At 41.5% G+C, this 27,872-nt stretch overlaps 2 protein-coding genes across 4 annotated transcripts; one reads left to right on the top strand and one right to left on the bottom strand.

Annotated features, from left to right (window-relative positions):
• Nucleotides 1-301: 301 nt before the first annotated feature.
• On the bottom strand, nucleotides 302-11,246 carry slc12a9 (solute carrier family 12 member 9). 2 transcript variants are annotated; one of them, XM_085420347.1, is made up of 14 exons: nucleotides 10,963-11,246; nucleotides 8,996-9,233; nucleotides 8,750-8,884; nucleotides 8,514-8,651; nucleotides 8,103-8,405; nucleotides 7,894-8,001; nucleotides 5,673-5,784; nucleotides 5,439-5,596; nucleotides 5,274-5,356; nucleotides 5,070-5,194; nucleotides 3,780-3,972; nucleotides 3,506-3,680; nucleotides 2,380-2,526; nucleotides 302-2,284 (listed from the first exon to the last, which is right to left on the bottom strand). In XM_085420347.1, the coding sequence occupies exons 2-14, from the start codon at nucleotides 9,198-9,200 to the stop codon at nucleotides 1,458-1,460; spliced, it is 2,709 nt and encodes a 902-aa protein (XP_085276473.1). In that variant the 5' UTR covers nucleotides 9,201-9,233; nucleotides 10,963-11,246; the 3' UTR covers nucleotides 302-1,457. The 2 variants fall into 2 exon arrangements, with proteins under 2 accessions (XP_085276473.1, XP_085276474.1); XM_085420348.1 differs by lacking the exon at nucleotides 10,963-11,246 and adding an exon at nucleotides 10,362-10,596.
• Nucleotides 11,247-14,782: 3,536 nt separating this feature from the next.
• gnb2 (guanine nucleotide binding protein (G protein), beta polypeptide 2) lies at nucleotides 14,783-27,233 on the top strand. 2 transcript variants are annotated; one of them, XM_085420350.1, is made up of 10 exons: nucleotides 14,783-15,690; nucleotides 17,387-17,466; nucleotides 17,583-17,621; nucleotides 18,116-18,222; nucleotides 19,242-19,305; nucleotides 19,543-19,705; nucleotides 22,898-22,964; nucleotides 23,080-23,281; nucleotides 24,213-24,429; nucleotides 26,165-27,233. In XM_085420350.1, exons 2-10 carry the CDS (start codon nucleotides 17,410-17,412, stop codon nucleotides 26,269-26,271), a joined length of 1,023 nt encoding a protein of 340 aa, XP_085276476.1. In that variant the 5' UTR covers nucleotides 14,783-15,690; nucleotides 17,387-17,409; the 3' UTR covers nucleotides 26,272-27,233. The 2 variants fall into 2 exon arrangements, with proteins under 2 accessions (XP_085276476.1, XP_085276475.1); XM_085420349.1 differs by having other exon boundaries at nucleotides 14,784-15,690; nucleotides 17,384-17,466.
• The last annotated feature ends 639 nt before the right edge of the window (nucleotides 27,234-27,872 follow it).

Here is a 27,872-nt window from a genome sequence, read left to right as displayed (position 1 = left end):
AGAAAGGTTGCCTACCCCTGGATTACAGTAAAAACACTAATGCAGTAATCAGGAAAGTGAGCAATCAAGAGTGCAAACTGTGTTTTAATGAGATTAAGATGAAAAGTGCATCAACACAACAACTTCTATCTTTAGCTGTGAAGTATGTGGAAAAACTACAGCACTGTATAAAAACAATGAGAAAAGTTAACGTGGGCGGAGTAAATTATTCTGCAGTAAGAGTAGTGAGAATGACTTTTCTGATGTGAGAATTGCACTGAAGGCAAAGAAAAAAAGAATTGTAATACAACTGGCAGATATGTAGATTTGATCTGTTTTTATTACATTCTGTGGTTTGAACACATAAGTGGTTACAACAAAAATATTAATTTACGTAACAGCTCCAGGGATGACAACAGACAGTGCCTGTGGCAGTAATTTCAGTAATATTAGAGTGCAAGAGTCCAAAAGTGTTCTCATCAAGCACAAACAAGAACACGCTGATGCTTTTTCAGCAGTGACAACAAACTCGGTGTGTTGTGACATCTCATGTTGTAAATATGGTTACTTGAATATTTTGTAAAAATGTGATGAAAACTTGTTTGTCTTTACTGGTCTGAAATGTCATCCTCACCATGAAAGACTGAAATATGATTATATGAAATATATTTGTTATTGTTATCATTATTTATCACCTCCAACGTAACTGAATAACCCTTTCTGAAGTACTTTTAGAGTCTGCTCTGCTAGCACCAAGTCCAATCCACTTTTTTTTTTTTTTTTTTTTAAATAAACACAAATAATAGCAACAAATGTATCATTCTAATGTCAAAACTGTAACAATTCCTTTTATATCACTGGGGAAAAAATTCATAAATTGGCATGAGGACATGAAAAACAACAACAAAAACAAATAAATACAAATCTGAATGAAACAGGGTCCCAAACAAAAGACGTCTTTGGATCTCTTGGTCCAGCAACCAGCAGAAACATGAGAGCGAAGGAACGAAAGTAGGCAGCAAAAAAAAGTACAAACAAAAAGAACACAATGCCATTTAGAAACTGAACTAAAGGAATTTATTCTGCACTCGTTTTTGTTAATCCAAAGCTCAGCATTTCAGCACTGAAATTATAGACAGATATATTCTATATGTAATGCCCTGGGCAACCCGCGCAGCTTAAAACAACGTGCGCGTTTGTTACGAAGAGCCTTTGGCCTGATTTTGTTTAGACAGGTCTGAAGATAATGCAAGAAGAAGGTTGTATCAACAAAAGCAAAGTATTCTCCCGGTTCCTGGTTCAGTTGAAGCCAGTTCAATAGTTCAAGTATATAAAAATAAGGAAATATCATATTTAAATGAAAGACCTCAAGTGCTACTTGACCATCGTTGCTACCCGCATTTAAGTGAACAATGAGATAAGACACTATTTCAATGACAAATCGTACTGCGATGACAAAAAGTCATCACCGCACATGCTCAGAGGTCAGTGTACGTGACTGGGGTGACGCCGTGAATTAGAAGCGTTGGACCCAATTCATTGGTCACTGCTTCCAGCTGAGCTAGAAACACCTGTGACTGGCTGCGTTGTGAAGGAGGTTGAGGTAAATACAGGAAGCGAACGGTAGCTTGCGAGCTGTGCTCCATCAACATGTGGTTCACTGCTGACAAGAAGCTCTTGGACGGAGCTTGTGCTGGCTCTGCGGTGGGAGTGTGGTGCTGCACCACAGAGTCCCATGGCACGATCTTTATCGACGCCCTGATCCTCAGCTTCCTCAGCAGCTCTCGAAAGGCCTCTTCGTTGACCATCCATCCCTGGTCGCTGGAAGCGGTTCCCACGTTGAGGAAAATTCTCATTTTTGCATGCCGCCATTTGTTGGACATGTTGAGTACGCAGGCCATCTGCAGCAGAAAGAGGCTGCACACGTCCTCGTAGTCACGGCTGCCCGGCTGGAGCAGGTTGAGCGGCCACACGTCTATAATCCGCTCCGAGCCGTCAACCTTGCTGTCTTTATCTTCTCCCTCTAACTGGAAGAAATACCGACCCAGGCACACGCTCTTGTTCATTTTAATGGCGTCAGAAATTATCCCAACGTATTCCTCTGGTGCGAGCCACCGCGGGCTTTCTGCATCCCGGACGGGGGGGAAATGAGCCTGCAGTGAAGGCAGGTCAACCCCAAAATTAAATTCATCCTCGCCGCCTCGTTCCACTGCTGTGTCGCAGAAGGCAGAGTCCTGCAGGAGGAAGTCCTCAGGAGTGCAGCTGTCATAGAACCCCAAAATCAGCATGTTGGGCTTCATGCCACCTTTTAGAGGAATGTAGGAGTCAGCACATAAAGTAACGTCACACTCTGGACTGAATGCAATCACCAGAAAAGCGAGGAGACAAAAATGAGCTTACCTAGGCCTGTGATGCGAAGCAGATGCTGAGTTCCCTGTCTGACAGTAGGAGAGAGTGTCAGGTCAACAAAGGCCTTCACCCCAAGTTTATCAACTAGGCTCATCCAAAAGTTGTACTGCTGCTGGACTGGATCTGAAGGCAAGGTGTCTAAAACACAGAGTAGACAGAAAAATACATTCACCAAAACTAAGCTGAGAGCTTCATTTAATAGATGCAATTTCATCAAGGAAATGGTGAGTGGTAAATGGACTGGTTCTTATACAGCACTGTCCTGCTCAAGCACTTAAAGTGCTTTATGCAACATGTTTCATTCACCCATTCATAAAAGCATGTTTTTCTATGTCTAAGTGCTTTCTATCTGATATTCACACACATCCACACTCAAATAAACATCTGGAGCAACTCAGCTGGAGCCTCTCCAAGATGCCACAGAATGAGTCGAACCCTGGTCAGGTCCCCAGGCTATCGCAGGGCTAGCACATAGAGACAGACAACCATTCACACTCACATTTGCACCTATGGGCAATTTAGAATAATCATTTTAGCTAACCTAACCCACACAAACATCAGAACATGCAGACTCCACGCAGAAAGGCCCCAGCAGGATAGTGGATTGTGGCAGTATGGATTAAGGATTGAATAAAAAGAAATGTAGTTCCGCAAGGCCAAATCAATAAGGAGCTAATTATCTATCTGAACCCTCAGTTTGAAGCTACTGTGCCACAGGAAAAAAGTCAAGTGCAAAAGCTCCTGCACATTAAGTCCCCACAAGGAAACTTTTCATGATGGTATGTGTGATCAGGCCTGTCAGAGCTCATATGAATCCTACAACTTACAGATGACTGCAAGTTGATTCATAGCGTCAGGCTTTCCAGGCACAGGACATCAAAAGGTAGGTTTTAGCTATAAATACACAATGTTTCAGCACTACAGGTAACAAAATGCTTTGGTACGAATTAGTCACAGAACCCAAACAGTGCAAAACTGATACTGAATGTGAGTATCTGAGGCCTTCAAACAACAGCAGCAGCAACTTCAGTTAAGTCATAAGCAAAACCACGACGATAAGAGTAATTTAATACTGTTAGCTGCAGACGGCCATAACACGCCACCTAATGAGCATTACCCAGATCTCCCAGCTGCACATGACCCAGCACATACAGTCCTCCCTTCTTCAGCTGATTTACAAACAGGATGAGCTGGCTGGAAGAGCGGGGGTTGGCCACCATCAACAACACCTGCGGCCTCCAGAACTTCACGTGGTCTTTCCTCACATCCAGCATCAGCAGATACTTGCGCACCTAAAAACCAGAGCGGATAAAGAGAAGCGAAACTATTGAGAAACTGTAGTGCATGCTGGACTTTGTGTGTATGAGTGCGAGTGACTGTGTCCAGATAACCTGGTGGAAAATGAGAGCCTGGCTGATGTAGCCCCAGCTGCTAGTGGGCGATCTGTAGTGGAGGAAAAGCAGCAGCAGTAGGAGGAGCACGATGCTGCCCGAGGAGTACACGGGATTGATGACGAACATCATGGCCAAACAGCTCACAATCCCCAGCAGGCAGGTGTGCCAGGAAAAGAGCTGGAAGGTTGGTCTGTTAAACACACACACAGACAAGACATGAACAGCACGAGCGGATGGATATCACTTTTATGGCAATATATGTTTAGCTTTTGTAGTGTCACAGAACAAGTGTTTTCTTATGTCCTTCCAGAATTGATTAATTGATTACACTTTCATGGTACCATAGCACAATGTTAAATGTAGGCACAGAAGGACTAAAATGCTCTCGGGCTGTGATATTTACAGTCCTGTTACTAAGTGCTTTCAACTGCTTTGCGGTCACAATCAAATCTATTAACCATTTGTTCTCTGAAAATGTCAGACGTTTTTTGAAAAATTACCATCACATCTTTCTTGTCAACACAGACTCCTAACAATTAAACAATAACCTCACGATAATACAGAAAAGCAACAAGTTCTCACATTTGCAAACCTAAAATGTTTTTCACTTTTGCTGGAAACCATTCAGATTATAACCAAAATCAGCTAATGCAGTGACACATTATTGCTGCAGCTTCACTGCAACTTATCCTCCTGCTGAATTCATGCTAATATGATGAAGCTTGCTGTTGTCTGTTAATGTAACGACATTGTAGGTTCCACAATGTCAACAATGAGTTGCCACTGACAGAGGTCAGCAGACACCACACAAGTTTTTATTGTTCTTTCACTACTGGTTGATCAGTATTTATTACGACTCTACTTAAGACATTTTGCAGAATTTAAAACCTTAAGCATGAGTTAAGCATTTTAGTCATTAACATGTGCATATTTTGAAACTAGACATCACAAGCAAGGTGTGGCTCTGAATCAAAAAGCACTGGGCACAGCATGATAGTGTGGTAGCAACTTTTTACACATATAGTGCTTTATCAGCTGTTTTACACTAAACAGGGCTACATTTTATAACATGAACACTATGCTAACTTGCACATTAAGTCAAAAGTTTAAGTGTTTAAAAGTGTTTAATGAGGTGATTAATCATGCAAGTAGTAAGGTTTTGGGTCCATACGAGTTAACCTTTAAAAAAAAAAAAAAAATCCTAGTTTAAAGCATTCGTCCATTGGCTCCATTTTTTTTAACCCAGAGGCTACAGCCATCTTTTAATATACAGTCTGTGCTCATTACCTGAAATTTGGAGCTGATGCCCACTCAAGCGCCAAACAGGCCAAGTCAACTGCAGCGTAGGCAAGTAAGTAGAAAACAGTCACCAAACCTGCTATCACATTGAGCTCCCCTGCAAACACCACGCACTGCAACAAGCCACAAACTACAGGTTAGTCAACCAGTTCCAATTTCAAAAACAGGGACCTGCGGGCTGCAGGAACTCACCTGTGTCAGGCCCCAGGTGAACAGCACCGCCACCCAAGGATTTCCTGAAGCTGATGTGATGGCAGCTGGGGCTAATGGCAAGCCTTTGAGGAAAACCATTAAAGTTTCATAATTAATCCCATAAGAAGTATAAAAAAATATTTTAAAAAAAAGGATGAGCCTTACCAAAGAGGTGATCCAGAGCAAGAGCATGCAGGATACGGGACGCTCCTATCATGGCACACATCGCTGCTGACAGTGAGGCGCAGTATATCCCAATAGTGACAAACGGTGGCCATAAGTTGATCCGTTGCAAAAAGCCATAATCTTGAATCAACAGGGTCCTAAAGAAATATGTTTGTTATCATAACTCAAACGTCCTATTTTTATGTCATTTATATTTGATAAGCCATTTCCGACCTGTCACAGGTAGCGCTGATCATGAGGAAGAGCAGGACGTAGACGATGAAAGTGTAACTGACGGCTATGATGGTGCCTTTAGGGATTGCAACACTCGGATTCTTCAGCTCCCCTGCAGAGATGAGTGGAGTAAGAGCTGCTGTCATGAAGTGCATGTTTATGTACGTGAGACCAATTTTTGCATGTTCATACAGTATTGTGCAAAGGTCTTGAGCCACCACCGATTCTTTATACTTCTCTGATAAGGAGCCAGACTATTATGTTTCAAGGAATAGTTCTCCAGGCTTTCAAAAGAGCTTTTGAATTGGCCGCTTCTTCACTCATTTACACTCCAGTAATTGCACCTGACCATCTCCAGAAGAATGTCTTTCATAAGCCACTTCACACTGACACCCAAAAGACACCTAACTCAAGGGATGAACCAGTGTTGCGTTTACACAAAACAGACAACTTAGCGCAGAACCAATTTTAAATTGTACCTTTAGGCACTTTGTTACCAGCAACGTGTTGCAAAAACACATCATTTGTTGCCGTCTAAGGAGCTTGGAAAGAAAAGCGTCTGGACTTCTTTAAGTTGCTAGAAGACGTTTCACCTCTCATCCGAGAAGCGTCTTCAGTTCTAAGGGTCAAATGGTGGAGAGTCCCAGTGGTTTGCGACACGAACTGTCTGCCATCTATAATCCAGTTTTGAGATCCCTTCCCAGACGCCTTAACGCCCACTCACACCCTGGGCCATCTGACCTCAGGAAATCACATGATAGGGTGGGCCCAGGTTTCACAATGAGCTCACCCGAAACCCTGGCTGATTGGGACCCACACCCAGTTTCACACCTCGGCTCATGTGATTAGGTAGAGGATCATCAGGGGGTCCTTTTGTCCCTCTTTGGGGGGATAATACTGCCACTGGGTTTAAATCTGGGACTCCCCACCATTTGACCTTAGAACTGAAGAAGCTTCTCGGATGAGAGGTGAAACGTCTTCAAGCAACTTAAAGAAGTCCAGACGCTTTTCCTTCCAAGCTCCTTAGACTACGATGACCTGGATGACTGAGAACCTTCACAGACATCATTTGTTGCCATTTCTTAAGAAAAGATAACAAAGTTTGATAGATACAAAAAAGTACTTTTTAAATATTTACATGATTCCCAAAGAGCTATCAGCTGAAAACTTGACACATGTCAGCTTAGTGTGCAGCGTGTCCTTAAAAACTATTTGGAACCTGGACAAGTGGAGAACAAACGTCTACTTGTCCACTTGTTTCCAGGTCTTAAAAAATATCCACAATATTATCTGAAAGTCATGCCCTTAAGAAACGAGAAAAGGTCCAGCTAAGGCCTGACAGAGAACTGAGAAATAAATCTCGTCCACCAGTTGATCCATAAACTGTTCGCTGAAGCTTTATCAGAAACAATCTCTGTGAAAGGATGGCTATCAAGGAATTCTTAAGAGAAAAGGAAATATGTACAGAGGAGGTCAAGGATATTTACAGCCATCTGTGAAACACAGTGGAGACTCTGTCAAGGTTCTGCACTCCATTTCAGTCAGTGGTGTCAGAGACCTTGCTAAAATTGATGAAATTATGAATGTCATCAGTTTGCAAACATACTACCAATGCAGAAAAAAACCTACCTGGACAGAAAAACCACACAGTGGAGCACGATCAGCATCGAAGCATTGTGACAGAAAATGGAACAAAAAGCAGCCAACATCCAAAGACGAGCTTTGAATGTCTTTCAAGAGGCCTGGAGAACTATTAGTGAAGACTACTTAAAGACATGACAGGGTGCATTAAAGAATAAAGTTGAACACACCAAATATTGACTTTCAAGCTTGTTAGACTCTGTTTTTGTCTTTTCCTCTCATGTTTTCATGTATCTTTGCACTTTTCAATAAATTACTCCATGCATTTAAATTCTTTCCTCACAAAATATAAAGAAATGAGGGATGACTCAAGACCTCTGCGCAGTGCATAATGCACCATGAGGAGACCTTGAGAAAACAGTCAGAGATCTTTTGGGTATTGCGGTAACGCAAGATAATATAAGAAACGATAACAGGAAGTGAAAGTCCTGCTTTTAAATCTACCACTAGATTTTGGTAGAAACTGCAATATCTGCCTCTGAAATGTCGTTCAAATAATCAAAAAGACGTAAACGTTCAAGAAAAAGGAAAGTATTTAAAAATATCGCTAGTAGCACTGTCACCCCCAACAGATTTTCACCTGACATGTTGGCTCCAGCCATGATTCCTGTGCAGCTGGTGAACATGACCGCAAACACGGTGGCAAAAGACATGACAGAGTTGGTGCTGTAGTCCAACGAGTAACCAGCTAGAGAGAAAGGGGGAAAAAAAGAGGAACCTCAGCAAGACCTTAAATAGATGCTTCCCTGTCCTTACAAGCATTAACACTTGTGGCCCATCTATACTTACGGCCCAGGTTGTTCTTCAGTGTGGTGGCGCTGAAACCAGTGTAGCTGGCGTTGTAATGGAGGGTCTGGTTGCTAGGTCCGTAGTGGGTAATGAAGAATTCTTGAGGTTTGACTGCTACAGAACTGATGAAGACAGACAGCAGCGATACAGTGACCACCAGAAGGATGACGAAGGCAGTGCGGGAGTAGATGTGGGCGCCCACCAGACACACAAGCAGACACAGCAGAAGGATTACTGCAGAATACAACACTGTGTACCAGTAACCCTGGGGAAGCACCCGCACGCCCGTGGACACAGAGGAGTCTAAAAAGAAAAAATCAGGCAGAAAACTTATGGGATAAAGTAAATGAAGTAGATCATTTAATGGAAAAAATATATATATAGTGAAACAAAATACGAGTAGGACCTTACCGGGATCTGCACCAAATACATCAAGTATGGCTTCTACGAGACCTAGAACATAGCCTCCACATGCAAAGATTTTTGCTAGAAAGAACATTAAACCAATACTTCCTCCAAACTCGGGTCCCAGAGACCGGCTTATCATGTCTGATTGTGTTTTTGTTAAGGCTTATGGTTCACCTGAAACTGTGGCAAAGGATGATTTTAAAAAAAAAAGTTTGAAACAGTTTGGTCTGTAAGGATACAATACGCTCCACCGCCCTGTATCGCACCATTGGTGGAAATAGCACAGATGGACAGTATCGTAAGAGATATGATGGTGTAGGCTACAACCACCATCAAAAGAGCCTGCAACAGGCCCGCATGACCAACCACAAACCCTGCAAAGAAGGAGATCACACCACGTGAGTCACTACAGCACAATGACGTGAGCCATTAAAAACATGCCAAGCATGGCTTTTTTAAAATCTGTTCAAACATGCGCCTCTCACCTGTTCTCAGAAATAGCACAATGCTGAACATTGAGAGGACAGTTGGCACCATAACACCGAAAAACGTGTTCAATTTTCGAGGATTCTGATTTGGCGTCCCGGAGCTGGATTCTTGGGTGGGGTCCGCATCCGTGCCACATACCGCTGCAGTCACATTCAGACCGCACACCCCTGAGGTGATCAGGGGCGTGTGTTCGTTTGACATGGCTGCAGAGAAGAGGTTCTGCTTAGTCTACTCCTGTGGAAAAAAAGAAACCAATAGAGACCGTTTTAAAACCATTTTGAAGCAGTTCTATGGAGTTTAATCTGCTTCAGGCAGGCAGCATCTGAACTTGGAGTTGATGGCCTGAGTCACTTCTACCTTGTCTGTCTGCTTTGTGCACAACACAGATTGCTGTCATTTGTTAAGCCCAATTTATCTCTCACTTATCTCCCATTCTCCTTTTGTTGACTTGGACATATGAAAGCCTGCAGGCTAAAGGGCGTGGCACGGTCAATAGGAACTCCATTTTCACACAGTTTTGAAATCACGCTGAGAATTTGCCTCCTCGCCCCTTTCAGTGCCTCCTAAAAACAAGTGATCGTCATGTGAAACAACAGCAAATGCCCTAGAACGTCTTATAAATACTTACAAGCCCTGATCAAGTAGTTACTCTTCACCAGCTGAGAATTAGCTGGTTTAAAAGTAAGTACTTTTGTTTTTTCTTTATCATCACGATCAAACGCTCACATGCTGCAGAAAGAATCTGCAGGCCAAGTTTATAGCAGACTTCATTATGAAGTTCCTGCTCACACTTCAGGTCGGTATTTGTAGTCACCTGATTCACAGCTGCTTGTCTGTTTTGACATACAGGAGAGAGAAAAAAAAACAGCAGCCACCTCAGCTGAGCAGCAACCAGGTGGCCTTGCGTGTTTTGTTCCTCTCAGCATTCGCTTTGTAATTATTCCTCAAGGAGATATTTTTCATCACTGAACCAGCAGAGCAGCTTTCTGAAAGCTATTAGCTCAGCTACAGAAATCACATGATAGGAAACCCAGACTGCCACCTAAGTCATACACAACAGAGCTTGACTGAACACGCCAGGTACATTTTCTCCAAATTATTATAGAGGGTTCTAGCTAGCAACTGATTTATGTCAATGATACTATCTGTTAAATAGACAGTTAATTTAGATCTATTTCTCAAGGATAACAACAAAAAAGGGCAAACACTTATTGGTGTCACCTGCTCACATGAGGTTTTCCTTTGTCTCATTTGAGACATAAACTAAAGAAAGCGTCAGAAAGGCACTTGAATTCACAGAGCTTCTCAGCTGTTATTTGTTTTGTGTTAGTTGCAAGTCTTTCGTAAATTACATAGGCTTACCCCCATCATGACAAACGACTTCTTGGTGGTTATAAAAGGGAAGTTAAGCATTCAGAGATAGCCACATGCATCAGTTTGTGAGTTCCTGTATTCTAGTTGATGCTGAAACGGGCATTATGGCGCATGCTCTGCAAGATGCTGTCAGTGACGCACTGTGCTGATGTTTACGATGATAAATGATGATGATGACGAAAACCACGATTCAGTCTATCGGGAATTATAGGCCCTCCTGGGTCCCCGGACCCTATTTTTATAAACATGTAGGTAGGTAAAATAAATCACCGCTTCCGTCACATGTACGTTGGATGAGGGTGGAGCAACTGGAGCATAAAAACTTTACATCTCCAGAGAAGGGTAAATCGGGGCAAAAGCTTAACTATGCGTGTGCTGGTGCATTTTGGGTAAATTTCTCCCCAAGCCCGACGGTCAGGAAGTTCGGGCCGGCTGATCCCGCCATAATGTAAACAACACAGCTGATCTAAATGCTCCTGAACTGTCATTCAATCGGCAAAATCAAACATGTTTGCCACGAAACGCGCCCCGTGATGTGATGTGCCTTCCCCCCGCCCCCAGCTAAAACACCGAGCAGAGTCAACCTTACCTCTCGGCACACTTTCAACCACTTCCTGCTTGTGAACTCCTTTTGTTGGTTTGGAAGCTGGGTGTTTGGTTGAGCCTGTGTCAGTTGTGTGGAGAAGTCTCTCGCGTCAGATGCGCAGTAGACTCACAAATGTGGAAGCAATGGGCTGGCTGACCGAGATTAGCTTCCCCTAGAGTTGGATGCTGCGAAAGATGTGCTGCCCAATAATAATACAACTACCGCGGCACGCCTCGTTCCCTCTGTTATTTGTTAAAAAGTGTCACGGGAGAGCTGACACTGCTCATGTGACTGCCTACAGGGGAGGGCAAAACATTACAAATATGAGGAAAGGTACTGCTTGTCAGAGAAAACCACGCCCCCAACTGGTGGCCTCGCCAGGGCTTTATAAGTCACTTTAAATAAGTGTAGAAGAGTGCAGGTGATGACTCTGGATCGCAGTCTGTTCTGAGCAGCCTGTACTGAGTACTGTATGAACACCGGCTCATTTAGCACACAGTATAGGTCGATCTGTATCCTGGAGTGCAATGCCATTTCTTCCCTCCAGGGGTCACCAAATATCAAAGAGGACTTACTGGTCAAACATGGGCACCGACTAAACCTGTCAAATAATGGCGTTTTTCTTGATTAAAAACAAAAATAAAACCCAAAGAAAATCAATCTGTTCATCTCCATCCATTCAACTCCAGGAAATCAAACCACTTCTCGATGTAATCGAGAACGTTTGTGCGGGAGTTGCATAATGTCGGTGGGTGCATAGCCTGCAGACTGAAATGTCATGCAGCATGTGCCCTCGGAAGCACTACTGCAGTATCAACATCTGATCAGATGTTTGCAGAAGGCTCTAGTGCACGAAGTGCTGTGCAAAAGTCTCGAGCTGTCCCTCATTTCTTTCGTTTTTGCTTCCAAGTCTTGTAATTTTTTTTTTTTTTTTTAAGGTATTGATTGGTTCTCCAGGTTTTTTGAAGGCCTTTTAAAGATTTTTTTTCTTTTTGGACACTGGCTGCTTTTCCCCTTATTTTCAGTTGTTTATTAAGCCACTTAACATTGACCTTTGAATCATTCAAGCTCAAGAGATGAGCCAGTGTTGTGTTTACTCAAAACAGAACACTTAGCAAAGAACCTATTTTGAATATCTTTTGGGACTTTGTTACTATCAGCCTTGTGCAAAAGCACACAGTTTATTCAAGCTTCTTCAGCTGAATCTATTTTTTTATGCCAAAGATAATGGAGTTTGATAGGCATAAAATAGTATTTGCACCAACCAATGTGATTCTCAAAAAACTATTAGTCAAAAGCTTTGTATATCTTGGCATGGGGTACAATGTGTTCTCACTAAAATCTGAGAAAATTGAACAGGTAGAAGACAAAAGACAGACCTAAGACAGCCTCACCAGGTGAAAAGTATCTAAAAGATCATCAGAAGGGTGAGTGACAGTGGCTGTCAAGAAGCCATTCTTAAGGAAGGAAAACACAGAGAAAAGCTCAGGTATGCTAAATTATTCAAGAGCTGGACTGAAAAATCAGTGGCAACAGTTTTCATGGGGTGATGAATCCTAATCTGAAACTTTTGGCTTCAGGTTATCATCTGTATGTACGACAAGGACAGGAGAGAAGTGCAACAGTAAGCATGCACAGCCATCTCTAAAACATGGTGGAGGCTCTCTCATGGTTCGGGGCTGCATTTCAGCCAGCGGTGTTGGGAATCTTGTTGAATTTGATGGGAATATGAACTCTGATTTACAAAGTAACTACTTTTATTAAAGCGCAGGGTAAAAACCATTCACACTCACATTTACACCTATGGGCAATTTAGAAGCAGTCACCACTTAACCTAACCCCACTGACCTGGAGAGAACAATGCTAACGCGTTGCCCTATCAGAACAATCTAAATAAATACTCAAACCTCTTTTAAAATTGTCAATTCTGGAAGGTATGAGCATGATTTTCAGCTTTAATGCACTCTATATTAGAGTTAGTCTCTTGCTCATCTATAAACTACCCCATATTACTGCAGGGTTGACAGTCTTGCACTGGCTCACTGTGTATTAAAGAATTAAAAAGTAGTGCTGTTTGTATTTAAAGTCTTAAATGGTCTTGCAGCTGCATATGTGATAAATTTTGTGTCCATACATAAACAGAAATGCATCAGCTGTGGTTGTCTTTAAATCAGAGCGGATGAAATACAGCTTTGGAAACAGCTGAAATGGAACTGTTGCTGGAGGACAGGTTGCTGTTGTGTTGTTTTATCTAATAATTCAGTTTAATTTCAATTCATTTCTATTTATATGGCACAAATTCAAACCAACAGTTGCCTCAGGGGACTTTATATTTAAGGTAATGACCCTACAGTATTAGAGAGAAACCCCAATAATGACACAGTCCCCTGTGAAGAAGCACTTTGTGACAGTGGGAAGCAAAAACTCCAGCAGAACCAGGCTCAGAGAGGGGCAGCTAACTGGATGAGTATGATGGGAAAAATAATGTGAACATCTTGACCATGAATTTTAAGGAACCCATTTATTTATTTTTATGTTACTTTTTTCTTGTAAAGTACTTTGGTTTTGGTGATATATAAATAAACTTTACTTGCTTACCTACTTTATTTTTCAGCATCACAATGATCCCAAACACACACCAATGCAGTAAATGCACACCTAGAAAGAAAAACACACACTGCCACATATAAGTCATGGACTGGCCTCCCCAGAGTCCAGACCGTAACTCTTCCTGAAGACTATTTAGAGAAATTACAAGCTGCCTAGCACAGTTCAGGCTGTGTTGAAGAATAAAGGTGGTCCTATCGAATATTGACTTTTAAGCTCGTTAGAATTGTTAAACTCTGTTTCTGCCTGATATATTGTATTTCCATGTGTGTTTTAACATGCTTCAATAAATCTCTGCACCATTTTCCCATAGCTAAATATAATGAAAGTGTGGATGTCTGAAGATTTTTATACAGAACCATATGTATTCTTGTTTATAATGGTTTGGCCCTTCATGACATAATATTGCATTAATATTAGTATTGTGTTATTTTAAGTTTAATATTTTCAACATTTGCTTAAGATCTTAAATATTCCAGAAGTAAATTCGAAGTAATGCGATTACTTTAACTAAGAAAATCCACACTTAAGCGCTAAAAGCTTTTTGTTACTTCTCTGCAACCTGCATTTCATTCATTTTATCATTTCTCTGCAAAAAAATAAAAAATAAAAATACTCTCAAAGAGTTTTCTCCACAAAAAGTTCCCTTGTGAGGGTTGACTGATTACAGTCATTCTTGATCCCACTAAGTTGTAATATCATAGATTCATGTTTGTGCATTCATCAGGGGACAAAGGTGGGAAAACTCTGCACACACATCATCCTGCACGGTGAAGGTCAAACACCCAGCTGAGGCAGAAATGCTCGTCAGGAAACAGCACGATAAACAGGACATGTTTATCAGAGGAGAGGGGCTTTACGGACACATCCTCAGTTTGGTGCACTCATAGATTTATGGGATAGATCCGAGTACTAGTCAAGCTCCCACGTGATTCAGTGATTGTTTAAACCTGCTAAATCTTCTTTCTTTTTTTCAAACATGCATTGCAACATCTTCATCTCACTGAAATCGTCTCAATGTCACGTGAAATTAGACATATAATTCATATTTTCTGTAAAACGCCTGAAAATCCATCAATCATATGCTGTAGATTTTTATAAATGTAATCGACCTGTGTCTGGTGAGACAATAACTGTCCATGTGAGCACAGGATCCCCCGAGTAGTGGTCTGCACAGGAAGGAGGAGGCGGGGGGCATTGGATTTACGTGTATTTAAAAGATGGGTGTGGTTGACTTCTTCATGCCCGGATTTGAGGATCCTGCAAGCGCTCACCGCGTGATCCGGCACCCTGTTACTAAATGATTATATTCAGCAAAGAAAAGAAAAAAGAAAAAAAAAACAGGAACCGTGTGGATACTGCCCAAGCGGTAAGGGCCGCCTCTGGTTACTGTCTGCAAGAGGAAAACACAAAATCTTGCGTGAAGGCTGGAATTCTAAACGCTTCTTCGTCCTTTTTAAAATTTAAATTAATCAATTTATTGATAATTTATATTTGTTGCACTTTCCGGATTTTACTCTGTAATTCACTGCCGACTTGGAGGCGTCTATCCTGATGAAATATCGGCAGAGGGAGGAGGAAACCAAAGAGAGGAAGGAAACGAGGATAACGTCACGAAGACTCGGAGTAAAACGGACTGAGAATAGTGTTTAATGGACGATCCCTGATGCGGGCCGGGGAAAGAGCTGGGGCCAATTCCGTCTGTTTACGCCGTATTGGACGAAGATGTTTTTGTTAGGTTGCCGTGTGTGAAAAGTGGAAACGATCCGTAGAGGAAACAGCAGCTCGGCAGCAGCAGATATCATCTTGTGTGTGTGTTTTTTCCTCAGGAGCTCCGCTAAAGCAGAGAAATGGAAATGTGTGCAGCCCTCCTCCGGTTGCCTGTTTACTGAAGGGTTTGGAAACAGGCTGATCGTGACACACGGAACTTTTAAAGTGGATCTCCTGTGAACTTGATTTTTAATGACTGAAAAAGACTTGTAGTTAAATCCTCCGCGGGATTTGTCTTTTTTCCTTTTTTTTTTTTTGAGGGGGGGACGTTGCTTTCAGTTTCTTTCTTTTTTTTATTTTTCTTTGCAGCAGGGGGAGGAAAAAGGGCAGGAAAATCATCGGGAGAATTAACAGGTAGCCACCCATTATCCAAACGCTGTGACAGCAGATAGGTCAGCCTGTGTGTGTGGCTGGGTGATGGTGTGCGTATGGCATCATTTTGACCAAATACGATTAGCTACATCCGCAATTTTAGGAGCTCGATGTCTAAAATGAGACGTGATGAAGGCCTTTATGACTGTGCTGATCAATATGTGAGGTGATGTAGCTAGGGTAGGGCCTTTTTTGAATTATGTAAATCTCTAAATCTAGACAGTGAAATAAAAATCTCTCTCGAGTGCATCCTTTGAGACTGGCCTGTACCCTCGTTCTCCTCAGTGCTGACTGTATTTCATTGGGGAGGCTCTTAGGCCATGCGTTCACATCCTCTGCCATCAAACATCCACTCATGCCCGGCATGCAGTGGTTGGAGGCAGATTTTAGCCATGCCATGTTAGAGCACCTCCACATCAGATGTGCAATCAAAGGGGTGGGGCCAGGCACTCCTGGCATCTTTGCGTTTTTGTTCTACCACATGCTCTCGGAGGTTGGTGGAGTGCCAGAAGTGCTGGGGACACCGAGGACCTGCCATATTAACCTTTTATAAAGAGCATGGCCTAGCAGCAAGGGTCGTGTCGCTGCTAGGCCATGCATCATCAGTGCGGCAGTGTGATATGCGTGTCCTCACTCTCTGCTACTCTTTACCCACTGACTTCAGCACAAATCTGCGTGTCCGCCAGTTGATGCTCAGAAGCAGCAAAAACATGCATCTGAGCATCTGGCAGGACCCATGGCCTGATATATGATCCCCCTCCCCACACCCCCTTCTCTACCTCCCTCCTCCTCATCCTCCTCTCCTGCAGCATCTATTCTCCTGATTGGCTAAATGAGCAGCTGTGCCAGGAGACTGAGACCCACGATGCACCCCTTTTGGCTTCCATTAGTGCTGTGTGATCCATCTGGTCGCAGGTCCCTCCAGGGAACAGTGGTCTACTGTAGCTAATTGCTCTTCCTTGCACAGTGTAGGCTAATGTATGCATGCTATCTGGGGTTTTTATCTTGAATTTGAATAGCTTCACATATGTAAATCTATAGGCCACCTGTTTGGGAGAATATTTGAATGTGCAACTGTTTTCCCATGAGGAACAGGAAATACTGTAGTGCACGCCGCTGGAAAGCGCAACATAGAGATGAACAGTTTTCGTGTACCTGTGTAATTTAAGAAATTAGGGACTCCCCTGTTCTTCAGCGTGAAGTGTTTGTTTAAACACAGTCAGCGGCTCAAATGAAGGATTGCTCCGTCCTGCATTAGTGCAAAGTTGGACTTGTATGAGCATTGCTACCAGGCACCAGATAGTGAGCATTCACTCACTATCTGGTGCCTGGTAGCAATGCTGGCTTTTTGATAGCAGCTTAGTCATTGCAGATTATTCTCCTCAGTTAAACCAGGATGGGTGGTTGTACAGCCATAAACAGATTACAAGTTGTATTTTTTTCCCTCACTGTGGGTTCAGTAAACCTCAGAGATTAAAATTGGGATTTTATTTGATTATTTTATTTCCCCAAATGCAAGTAGCGTTCAATTATTGATGAAAGTAGACCTCTGGATTAGTAGGTTAGGAAGTATAAAAATATGATAATCCCAAAAAAACTTAATATGCACTGATATTCATTTCATTTAGATTTATTTGATAATAGAGTGTGATATTTAAAGTCGTGCCCCATCCAGCAGGTGACAGCTCGGACAGTTTCAAAATGAGTGAGCTGGAACAGCTTCGTCAGGAGGCCGAGCAGCTTCGGAACCAGATACGAGTGAGTGATGTGTGTCTGCTGTGAACAGTTTTACCATTGAATAAAATACTGGAAAATTTGTTATTTACTAGCGGTGTCCTCTTTTTTTTCCTTCCCTGTGACTTCTTAACCATTAGGACGCCAGGAAAGCATGTGGAGATTCAACCCTGACACAGGTGAGAGCAACTGAATGTGTAAGATGTATGTCAGTCACCTGGGGATGGGTTAACCTGGCGTCAATATGGACCTATATACTTAATAACATGATATTGGGCACAGTGGAGAAAGCAGGAAAGCTATTTTTTTATTGTTTTTGATCAAATGTTACTCTATAGGACAAAAAATCCATCCCTGCTACTCTCAACATGTCTCCAGGTTTCACCTGCACAGAGGAGTGACCTTTTCTTTTTGTAGCACAATTTAGAAATAATAGATGACGGCCATTTGTTGAACCAGCAGTAGTATAAATCATCAATAATTTCTGAATTTATTTTTACAGGTGCATTATTCATATTGTCATATTTGACATGTGATATTAGTTATTTCTGTCCCGGTCTTGCCTTCGGTGTCTGATAGCCACTGTACTGTTACTCTTTAGCAAAACTTTTCTGCCAAACCTTTTATCACACACCCAGTGAATGATCAAAACAGTGCTAACTTGCTAACTTAGATAACTGCTGGTCTGGATCCTGTGGGGCGGATCCAGATGCGGACAAGACGCACCCTCCGTGGCCATCTGGCCAAGATCTATGCCATGCACTGGGGTACAGACTCTAGGTGAGTCCATACTATTTCTAATGCTTTTGACTGCTTCTTGGTTTAATTTTTCTTTGTATACTATAGATTAAAGTTCCACCTAAAATGGTTGAGTGTAATCGGCCATCAAAGCCACTTCAGGTAGCCACTTCCTATCTATATTAGCTAGAATAGAAAAAGGCGGATACAAATAAATGTTTGACCTAAATTTGGCCCACTTCTGCATTTTTCTGGGCATTTAGCCTTTACTGATGGAGCTGACTCAATGTGAGTCTCCTCACCTCAGTTGAGCCACAGATCCACCTCATATGGATCACATCTGACCCACAGAAAATTTGCAAGTGGTGTAAATAGGCTTTAGGCCACCTGTGTCCATCCTGGGAATTAATTTCAGTTCATTGGCTGTTTGATGGAGCTTTTAGACTACTGCATTACCCAGTTTTCCAAAGGAGAAAAAGATATAAGTCCTATAATAAATAATTCCTGTCTGTAATGCTGTGAAAATATGCTCCACTCTTTGTCTTCATGATTCAACAAATGCCTCGACAGCTATTTAGTGGATTGTAATGACACATGGGACATACCTGCTCGAGATGAACTGTAGCACGTTTGGTGAAGATGTAATGCTTGATTTTCCACTCACACATGCAAATTGCCAGCGCTAATTAGTAAATGCTGAATGAACAAGCCAAACAGTCATAGTGGGCTTGTTAGCAGGCTCGCGTTAGCATTTAGCTCAAAGCGGCACAATACAAAAGCACAAGCATGACAAGCATTGCAAGCATTTTAATTTTAGTTCTGTGAAATCATTTGCTGACTTCAGGCATTAACCATGAACATTTCTGGCTGAGGCAAACATTAAAACAACTGATTCTTCACCTTGAACTCACAGAATCATCTCAGGCTGCAGTGTTTTGACAGGAAAAGCATGTTTCAACAGGTTTGGAGCGCAGTGTGATAACAGGACTCAAATGCCAAAATTAAAGAGATCCTGTATTATTCAAAACTTTTTTGTTTTTTTTCCCCTTTTGTGTCTGCAGGCTTCTGGTTAGTGCCTCTCAAGATGGAAAACTGATTGTCTGGGACAGCTACACAACTAACAAGGTAAAATCACCAAAAAGACAAAAAACACGGCACGTCTCCAGCTGGAAGACTTGTCTGAACTTGAAATGAAAGTGGACTAACATCTTCCTCTTGTAGAAGTGCTGCTGACTTTCCATAATGGCTTCTTTCTCAGTGTTACTGTGACTGATTGTAAGAGTCACAGTGGCATCATCGTGTGTGTTTTCAGTGTTAATATCTGCCCATTTTATGCTCTTTAAACTACCTCTCTTTTCTTAGATACATGCCATCCCCCTGCGCTCCTCCTGGGTAATGACCTGTGCGTACGCTCCCTCGGGGAACTACGTGGCCTGCGGAGGCCTCGACAACATTTGCTCCATCTACTGCTTGAAGACACGCGAGGGCAATGTCAGGGTCAGCAGGGAACTACCTGGCCATACAGGTGAGAGAACATGGCGCCCTAAGCTAACTATGTTAAAATCTTCTCATGAGTAAAACTGATGAGATGTTTCAGATGAGCGTACGCCCCCATGGGAAAGCTCCACTCCCAAACCCCTAAACAATGACTTCATTTACATGGTTAATTAATTGCAGTCTTAATGAGCTGAGATATTAACTCCTGTCTGTGTGACTCTGATTTGTGACACTATAACTTCTGTATGTATTTTATTTTTGATTTTATATTTTCAAGAAAAACGTGAAGTAGATGATTTATTGAAATGTGCAAACATACATGTAAATACAGTATGTTAGCAAAAACTAGGTTTGCACAATTGTAACGAGCTTGAAAGTCCAAATTTGGTATGACTGCCTTTATTCTTTAGCATATTCTGAACTCTCTTAGGCAGTTTGATTGTATTTTCTTCAAGAAGTCGTCAGGAATAGTAGCTTCTTGAAGAACTTTGCAATGCTCTTCTTTGAATGTTTCTGCCTTTTGTTCCATTTTCTGTCACAATGATCCTTCACTGCTTCAATAATGTTGAGGTCCAGGCTCTGGGGAGGCCGATCCGTGACTGACAGCGATCTAAAGATGTGTTTGTTCTACCCAGTTCTACCCATTGTCAATGCATTGACTATGTGTTTAGGGCCACTGTCATGCTGAAAAAGGAAGCATTTGCTAATTGGATAATCAGATGCTTGTCAGAAGGTATTGCATGGTGGATCAAAATCTGGTGGTACTTTTCCCACTGGCTGAAATGTCATCCCAAACCATCACAGCCTCCACCATGCTTTACAGATGGTCGTAGATACTCACTGATGTACCTCTCTCTTGAACTCCTTGGAATGTATTGAACCAAAAGATTTCAAATTTGGATCCATCACTTCATAAGATGTGTTGCCACTGCTTTTCAGTCCACTTCTTGTGTAAAGACCTGTTTGGGATGCCTCTTCTTGGCAGCCACCCTTCCACTGAGACCATTCAGACAAGGCCTCAGTGAACAGTAGAGGGATTAATGTTATGTGTTGACACAACACTGGTTCATCCCTTGAGTTAGATGCCTTTTTCTTCTTTGAATGATTCATAGGCCAGTGTTACAGGGCAAATAAAAACATTCCTCTGAAAGTGGTCAGGTACAGGGACTGGACTGAAAATGAGTAAAAAAAGCAACCAATCTCTAAAAAAAACCCTCCACATTTTTACTCCTTCTAGAGCAGCTTTGCACAATTTACAGTTCAAAATAAGCCCCATTTATCCTGGCACTTCTCAGCTCATCCACTGTCTGAAGCCAAGAATTTTAGCAGCCTTCTTCCTGCTTTAAAGCCAGCTGTCTTCTGATTGGCTGCCTCTTCAGTTTGAACAGCAGGTGGGTGGGGCTGCTGTGCTTAAAGCCAGAACTTTTTCCCTCTTCACTGACATCTAACAGAAGACGAGAATAGAAAAAAAGTGTCTGGAACAGGGCATTGAGGGTTTTTTTTTTGTTTGTTTTTTTTTCTGTTCGTCTTTAATATGAAATGATATAATTCTATGTTTATGTTATGTAATTATATGTATATAACAAAGGAACAGTGAAAAGCATAATAAGTCACATTTAAAGAATAGATAACAGAGTCTGATTGGCTTAAAGAAGTCAGGTAAGAAGGTTACAAGAATTAGCCTGATAATGATGGAAATAATGATGAGAAGAGTTCGACAGTGTGGGAAATCAGAAGTAATAAAAAGAAGACAACAGCAGGACTGGCACAGACACGCAGACATACAGGCACCACATGTAAACAGATCTTTCCTCTTGAACCTATGGAAAAGCTTCTTTTTATTGCAGTCGTGGATAGATTATTATGACCACAGATGCAGGATGCAAACATGCCACATGCCCACTTGTTTGCTCATGGAAAGAGTACACTCTGACGTGCGTTTCATGAGCACACCCAGCTTGCTCACACACTAATAAAAGGCATCTTAGAACTACATTACATACACAACTTTAAACTTGCGGTTTCTTGCACTCGTGGACATGAAGTTTCGAGATTTTCATGAGTTCATTGAACTGTTCTTTTACCAGGTTGGAATCTTTTTTTAATTTATTTTTTTACAGCAGACATTTTTAATGACTTAAAAATAAGAATTGAGTGCAAAACTTTGATTTTATTTTGGTGTTTCTATAATCCAGTATACACAACACCACCTGCTAATATTTGGTTAAATGTCTTTTAGCAAGTTACAACTCGGCCAGACGCTTTTTGTAGCCACCAACAAGCTTCTGGCATAATTCTGCCCGGATATTTTAGCACTCTCCTTGGCAGAATTGGTAAAGTTCATTTAAACTGGAGGTTTTTCCTTCGCTCTTAAATGATCTGTTATTGCGTATTTTTCAAATGTTTGTGCAGGATATTGTATTTGTTTTGAATGTCTTGTACTTATGTGATACAGGTCTCTATTGAAAATTACATTTTTTTTAATCTCAATTAGATTTTTACCTGGATAAATAAAGGACTAATTTGAAAGAAGAAAAAAAACATAGTCCAGAAAGGTTTAGATCGAGGTTTTGGGAAGGCCAATACTCCATCCATCCATCCATGCATTCGCTTCCGCTTATCCTTTTCAGGGTCGCGGGGGGTGCTGGAGCCTATCCCAGCTGTCATAGGGCGAAAGGCAGGGTACACCCTGGACAGGTCGCCAGTCTGTCGCAGGGCTAACACATAGGGACAGACAACCATTCACACCTAGTGGCAATTTGGATTATCCAATTAACCTATCCCCACAAGCTGCATGTCTTTGGACTCCAATACTCCAATATTTTAAAAATAATAATTAATACCTATACTATAAGTAAGGTCAAAGGTCTCCAATGGCTCCAAAATCCTGGTCATCTGCAAACTTTGCTGATGTGTCAATGCATCTATCATTGCAGCTTCAAAGAAATTAAAAAAATGATCCCAAAAAGACGCTTGAAAAAGAAGGCTTTAAAGTAGTAATCATGTAAAATATGTCAACAAAATATATCATAAAATATCTAAACGAATGAGTAGTTTTAGTGGCGCAGAGACAACATGTAGCTCTATATGTACACTCACAATAAATTTATAGTCATATTTACGTTTTACATTCTTCTCCTATACAGTAGTAATTTAATGTAAAATGCGTCATCAAGTGTCACTGACATCATCCGCGTGTTTGTGCGTTCCGTTCTCTCAGGTTACCTGTCATGTTGCCGTTTCATTGATGACAATCAAATCATCACGAGCTCAGGAGACACCACATGGTGAGTCACACAGATCAACACACACATGTGCAGCCTAAGCATCGTTTTCCTGCTTTCCAATCACTAACCCTGTGCTTTTTTTGTTGTTGTTGTTGTCGTTGCTTTTTTTGCCCAGTGCACTGTGGGATATCGAGACGAGTCAGCAGACCACAGTTTTCTCGGGCCACACCGGTGATGTCATGAGTCTGTCCCTTTCGCCCGACCAGCACACCTTCGTGTCGGGAGCCTGCGACGCTTCAATCAAACTGTGGGACATCAGGGACAGCATGTGCCGGCAGACCTTCACGGGCCACGAATCGGACATCAACGCTGTCTGTGTGAGTGTCCTCAGGGACCGGGTGCCCTTGTAGGCCCAACTGCTTTTATTCTTCTTAAAATCGCGGATTATATATTTTACAAGTGCAGTTTAGAGCTCTTGTTTCAGAAGAGTGCTCTGGCCGTGGAGTTTTATGAAGCTGCATCACTGATGTGACAGGCAGAGGAGACCTAATGAAAGATGCTTTTGAGTTGCATTGTGGGAAATGTAGTATTGGAAGGTCGCTCAAAAGCAGCATCTTAAAATGCAGTTTAGAGTTTTAAAAGACAACAGGACTTTTATTCCAATTTACTACATTCAAAATCAGGGTTTAAGGTGTGAGGATGAGAAACCCCCACAACACACACAAGGTCAGCAGGAGCATAACGTAGGGTTTTTTTTTAGCTTGACCCACATCATAGATTAAAGAAACTGGATGGAGTTGGTATGCTTGAGACACCATTTTAGACATTTATTCTCAGACACATCATGAGTTTCTGAATTCCTGGCACTGTTATAAGCTAATCTGTGGCCTTAAGTGGCACTCTGGCGCTCCTGAGTACTGTCTAACACGTCATCAGCAGCATCAGCTCCAGGATTTGTCTTGGTGACGTCACACACTGTCTCCAGCCACCAGCTTTGGGAGGGATTTAAATGGGAAGCGCGCTGCAGGATTAACAAGATTATCAATTAACACCATATCTGAACATCCTGATCATCTCAGGAGACGATCTCCGGTTGGGAGTCTGGGTTGATGGCACAGGCCATCTGACAGTGTGGCAGGTGGACAGATTCGGTGTTAAAGCACTGATCCCATTCAGTTTTCTGTCTTATTAAGGGATTTAAGAAAGGCAGGAACTCTCTATAGCAGCTTATGCTGTAACTATATTTATTTATAATTAAAAATATAAATAAATAATAAATAAGAGTCATCCTCACTTTCTCCTCCCCAGTTCTTTCCCAATGGCAGCGCCTTTGCCACAGGCTCTGACGATGCCACCTGCAGGCTGTTTGACCTCCGCGCAGACCAGGAGCTAGGCCTCTACTGCCATGACAACATCATCTGTGGCATCACCTCTGTGGCTTTCTCCCGCTCCGGGCGCTTGCTGCTGGCTGGTTATGACGACTTCAACTGCAACATATGGGATGCCATGAAAGGAGACAGAGCAGGTGGGTGGAGCAAGCGAGAGAACAGAGAAAAGGGAAGGTTCATCTTCAAGCTAAGGTGAAGATGAAGTGATTATCTATCAATTACACCACACGTGTTTTTGTAGTATTCCTTCTTTTGATTTTTCAGTGCTAAAATAAAAGCTTAGTTTAGTGATTCATTTTTGCACTGCAGAGGGATGATTGTATGTAGGTGTGCAGTTTTCTGATGCCTGAAACAACAAATAGGTTTATACAATGTTCAGTTTAAATGAGAGGGGAGCTTGGTATACAAGTACTGCTGATAACAATGATTTAAAGTACAGAAATAACAAATTGGTTGTAATTTTTATTTTTTCTGGTTAGAGCCTCTTTCCACCAAACTCCTATCTGAGCTTCAGCTGTAAGAGTTCAATCAAAAACATAGAAAACACAATCTGAATAAAAAAAATAGTGCGACTAAAACTGCTTCTAAACGGAGTTGTCGTTGCAAAAAATGTAATTCTTTATTTGTGTTTTGGGGTTTGTTTGTTTGTTTTTGAGGAAATTAAGCTGCTTGCCATGTATCAAGATCAAGGTTATTATAGCTAAATTATAGCTAACTAAAATTCAACTAAAACTAAAACTACATGTAAAAAACATTACTGGTTTTACCTCTGACATATGTCCTCCCTACAAGAGTAATTAAAAGTCTAAAATTTAACACTGTTTAGGACCCTAAAACAAAAAGAACTAAACTAAAACGAAACATTTTCAAACAATAAAACCAAACACAAAAATCCCCCCATGAAACTAACAAACTAAACTGAATAAAAAAACAAAAACTCAAAATGAAATAACAATAAAAACGAATTCTAAAATGCTAAACTGTAATAACTCTGGTCACGACTTTTTATTTTTGCATGCGTCTGTGGAAACAATCACTATTTTACTTCTCATTTTTCTCTGTTGCCAGGTCAGCAACTAAAGCATTTTATACAAGATGTGTCATGTGTACTACTGTGTACTGCTAATCAAAACACATTTAAGAAGATCAAAAGCAGAGAATAACCTTAAATCGTTTAAATAAGTGAAAATTATGCCTTTTTCACAGATTCAGAAATGGCTAAACTTATAACTTAAGTTCAGCTTTGAAAATTAATAGAAACAAGTCCTTCAGAGGCCCTTTTATCTGTATTACTACAAGGTCAAGGCATTATTAGGACAGTACTGTACAACAGGAAGTATAATTATTTACTTCAGAAAGTAGCGATATATATTGCAGGAAGCAGATCTAGAGTGTATACTGCACACGATCTGATATCAGATCATCCGTATGGCGCACACATGCTGGTGAGTCAGAAGTTCATCCTACCACAAAAAAAAAAAGATATGAAAGCATAAAAAGAATTGACAGTAAGTTCAGTGATGGAAGAGCAGCACAGTCTGCCTTAAGCACAGTCATTACAGTAGCAGGAATTTTAGTACAAGTGTTGGGACAAACTTTCCAAACAATGATTCGTTTCCATTGTAGAAAGAACATCGTGAGTCTGTTTTGCCGCTGATTGCATCAAAAATAAATAGATAAAAATGAGGTCACATTTAGATTTTAAAGATTCCTTTTGAAAAACAAAATCTTTGTCTGCACACTTAAGAAACAGGGGGATACAAACCGTAGCATCGATCTTAAGTTAACAGTATGCTCACTGTTTGATTTTTGAAGAAGTGCATTGCACAATGACAAGTTGACTTTTGGGGTTTTTTTTCGGCCCTCCTGCAGGAGTCCTGGCAGGCCATGACAATCGCGTGAGCTGTCTGGGCGTGACGGATGACGGCATGGCGGTGTGCACCGGGTCCTGGGACAGCTTCCTCAAGATCTGGAACTGAGCCATGCACATAAACAGCGAACCACACACGTCCAACAGACACCGCTCTTATCTTGGGACACAGTTTGCACCCTGTACTCTCACTGTATGTAAGATTCCACAGACGAACCGCAACATTATACTGTACATAATATATATGACTTAGATATGAGCTTACACACACACACACACACACACACACACACACACACACACACACACACACGTATTGTATGCAGGATAAGATAACAAGACCTAAACACATGCTCACACTACCTACCGCCGATGAAAGTACACAGCAGCAAGGCCACAGTGCAACACACACATGCACATAACAGGTCAAAATATGACCAAATACAGCCGAATATTCAGCTGTTCGGCCGAAAACACAAATCCCATCAACACTATCTGACGCACTCATTCTCACACATGCTTATCATGAGACATACTGCTTCTCGTGTTAAGCAGTGGAGCGAATGTTACCCGATATTTTCGTCTTATGACTTTGCTCGAAATACACCTCAGACTCATTTTTCTTTGTTGTTTCGGTCTCTTTACCACACGTATCTCAGCAGTGGTGACGTGAAGGCGGAACCACCTGAGTGCATTTACATAAAGAAAGTAAGAAAGAAGGAAAAACATTCACCGATGAACAGATGATTGAGCTCAATGAAGATATCAACTGATTTTCATCTGTTTCAGAACGTCACACAGTCACTGTCTTCACCCAGTTTTTTTTTTTCCCCCCCCAATTCTACACACTTATTTTATTCCTGTTCTTCCTGTGTGCCTCAAATACACTTATTAACAGAGGATACTGAGACAGTTACTTGAATCCAAAACAACCTGAGATTAAGAGAAGTTGAGAAGTAAAAGCACGTCTTATTGAGTAGGAGCCAATAATCAAACTTTGACTTTGTCACTGTATTATCTGGACATTACTATAATTGTACATATTATTAATAAATAACTGCCTCTCCTGCCTTTTATTGTGTTTTCCTTTTAAAATTGTTTCTAAAACTGACACGTTTAACTGAGTATTAAGTGCATATTGTCAGGTATTCTCATTATACAACCTCAGGTTTTTACTTAAACCTGAGATTTGAAAGTAGCACTGATATAGACATACATGGGTTATTGGAATATACAGTCCCCTGCCTCTTTATTAGATATATTAGGTAAAACAAATATCTAATCAGCCAATCACATGGCAGGAACTCATTTAGGCATGGTCAAGATTCGAAAAAAGTCCCCTGGCGTGATGAGTCTTGATTTCTGCTGCGACATTCAGATAGTCAGGCCAGAATTTAGTCCTGTCAAATAACGAAACCATGGATACATACTTTCAGGCTGCTGCATGTCAATATGAACCAAATTCTCCGTTTCCTGCATCTTGTGGAATCTGCCAAGAAGTAAAGCAGTTTTGAAGGCAAAAAGGGGTCAAGACCCTTAATAGTGAGGTGTGGCCAGTAAATGTAGTGTTAAAACTCAAAGCTGGCACACAGCAAACTTGGTTATCTGCTTAATTAGACATATGTGGCAGCAACCTGAACCTTCAGTCTCCAAAGAAATTTTATGTTGAATGCCGATGCATGTCATAGCTTTTCCACTAACTCATTGTTA

Source organism: Rhamphochromis longiceps, linkage group LG10 (genome assembly GCF_057381845.1).
Source record: "Rhamphochromis longiceps isolate RC_006_pf linkage group LG10, R_longiceps_female_GT1.1, whole genome shotgun sequence".
NCBI lineage: Eukaryota > Metazoa > Chordata > Actinopteri > Cichliformes > Cichlidae > Rhamphochromis > Rhamphochromis longiceps.
Note: the sequence above shows the minus strand (reverse complement) of the source record. Positions and strands in the feature narration are given on the sequence as shown.

Bases quoted from the DNA above. Each gene is read 5' to 3' on its own strand.
- slc12a9 (XM_085420347.1), bottom strand. From the start codon at position 9,200: ATGTCAAACGAACACACGCCCCTGATCACCTCAGGGGTGTGCGGTCTG. The intron at 5,357-5,438 runs GTAAGGCTCATC...TTTTCCTCAAAG, and splicing joins TGCTCTGGATCACCTCTTTG to GCTTGCCATTAGCCCCAGCT. The intron at 5,195-5,273 runs GTGAGTTCCTGC...GGCTTGTTGCAG, and splicing joins TCACCTGGGGCCTGACACAG to TGCGTGGTGTTTGCAGGGGA.
- gnb2 (XM_085420350.1), top strand. From the start codon at position 17,410: ATGAGTGAGCTGGAACAGCTTCGTCAGGAGGCCGAGCAGCTTCGGAAC. The intron at 17,467-17,582 runs GTGAGTGATGTG...CTTAACCATTAG, and splicing joins AGCTTCGGAACCAGATACGA to GACGCCAGGAAAGCATGTGG. The intron at 17,622-18,115 runs GTGAGAGCAACT...TTGCTAACTTAG, and splicing joins GAGATTCAACCCTGACACAG to ATAACTGCTGGTCTGGATCC.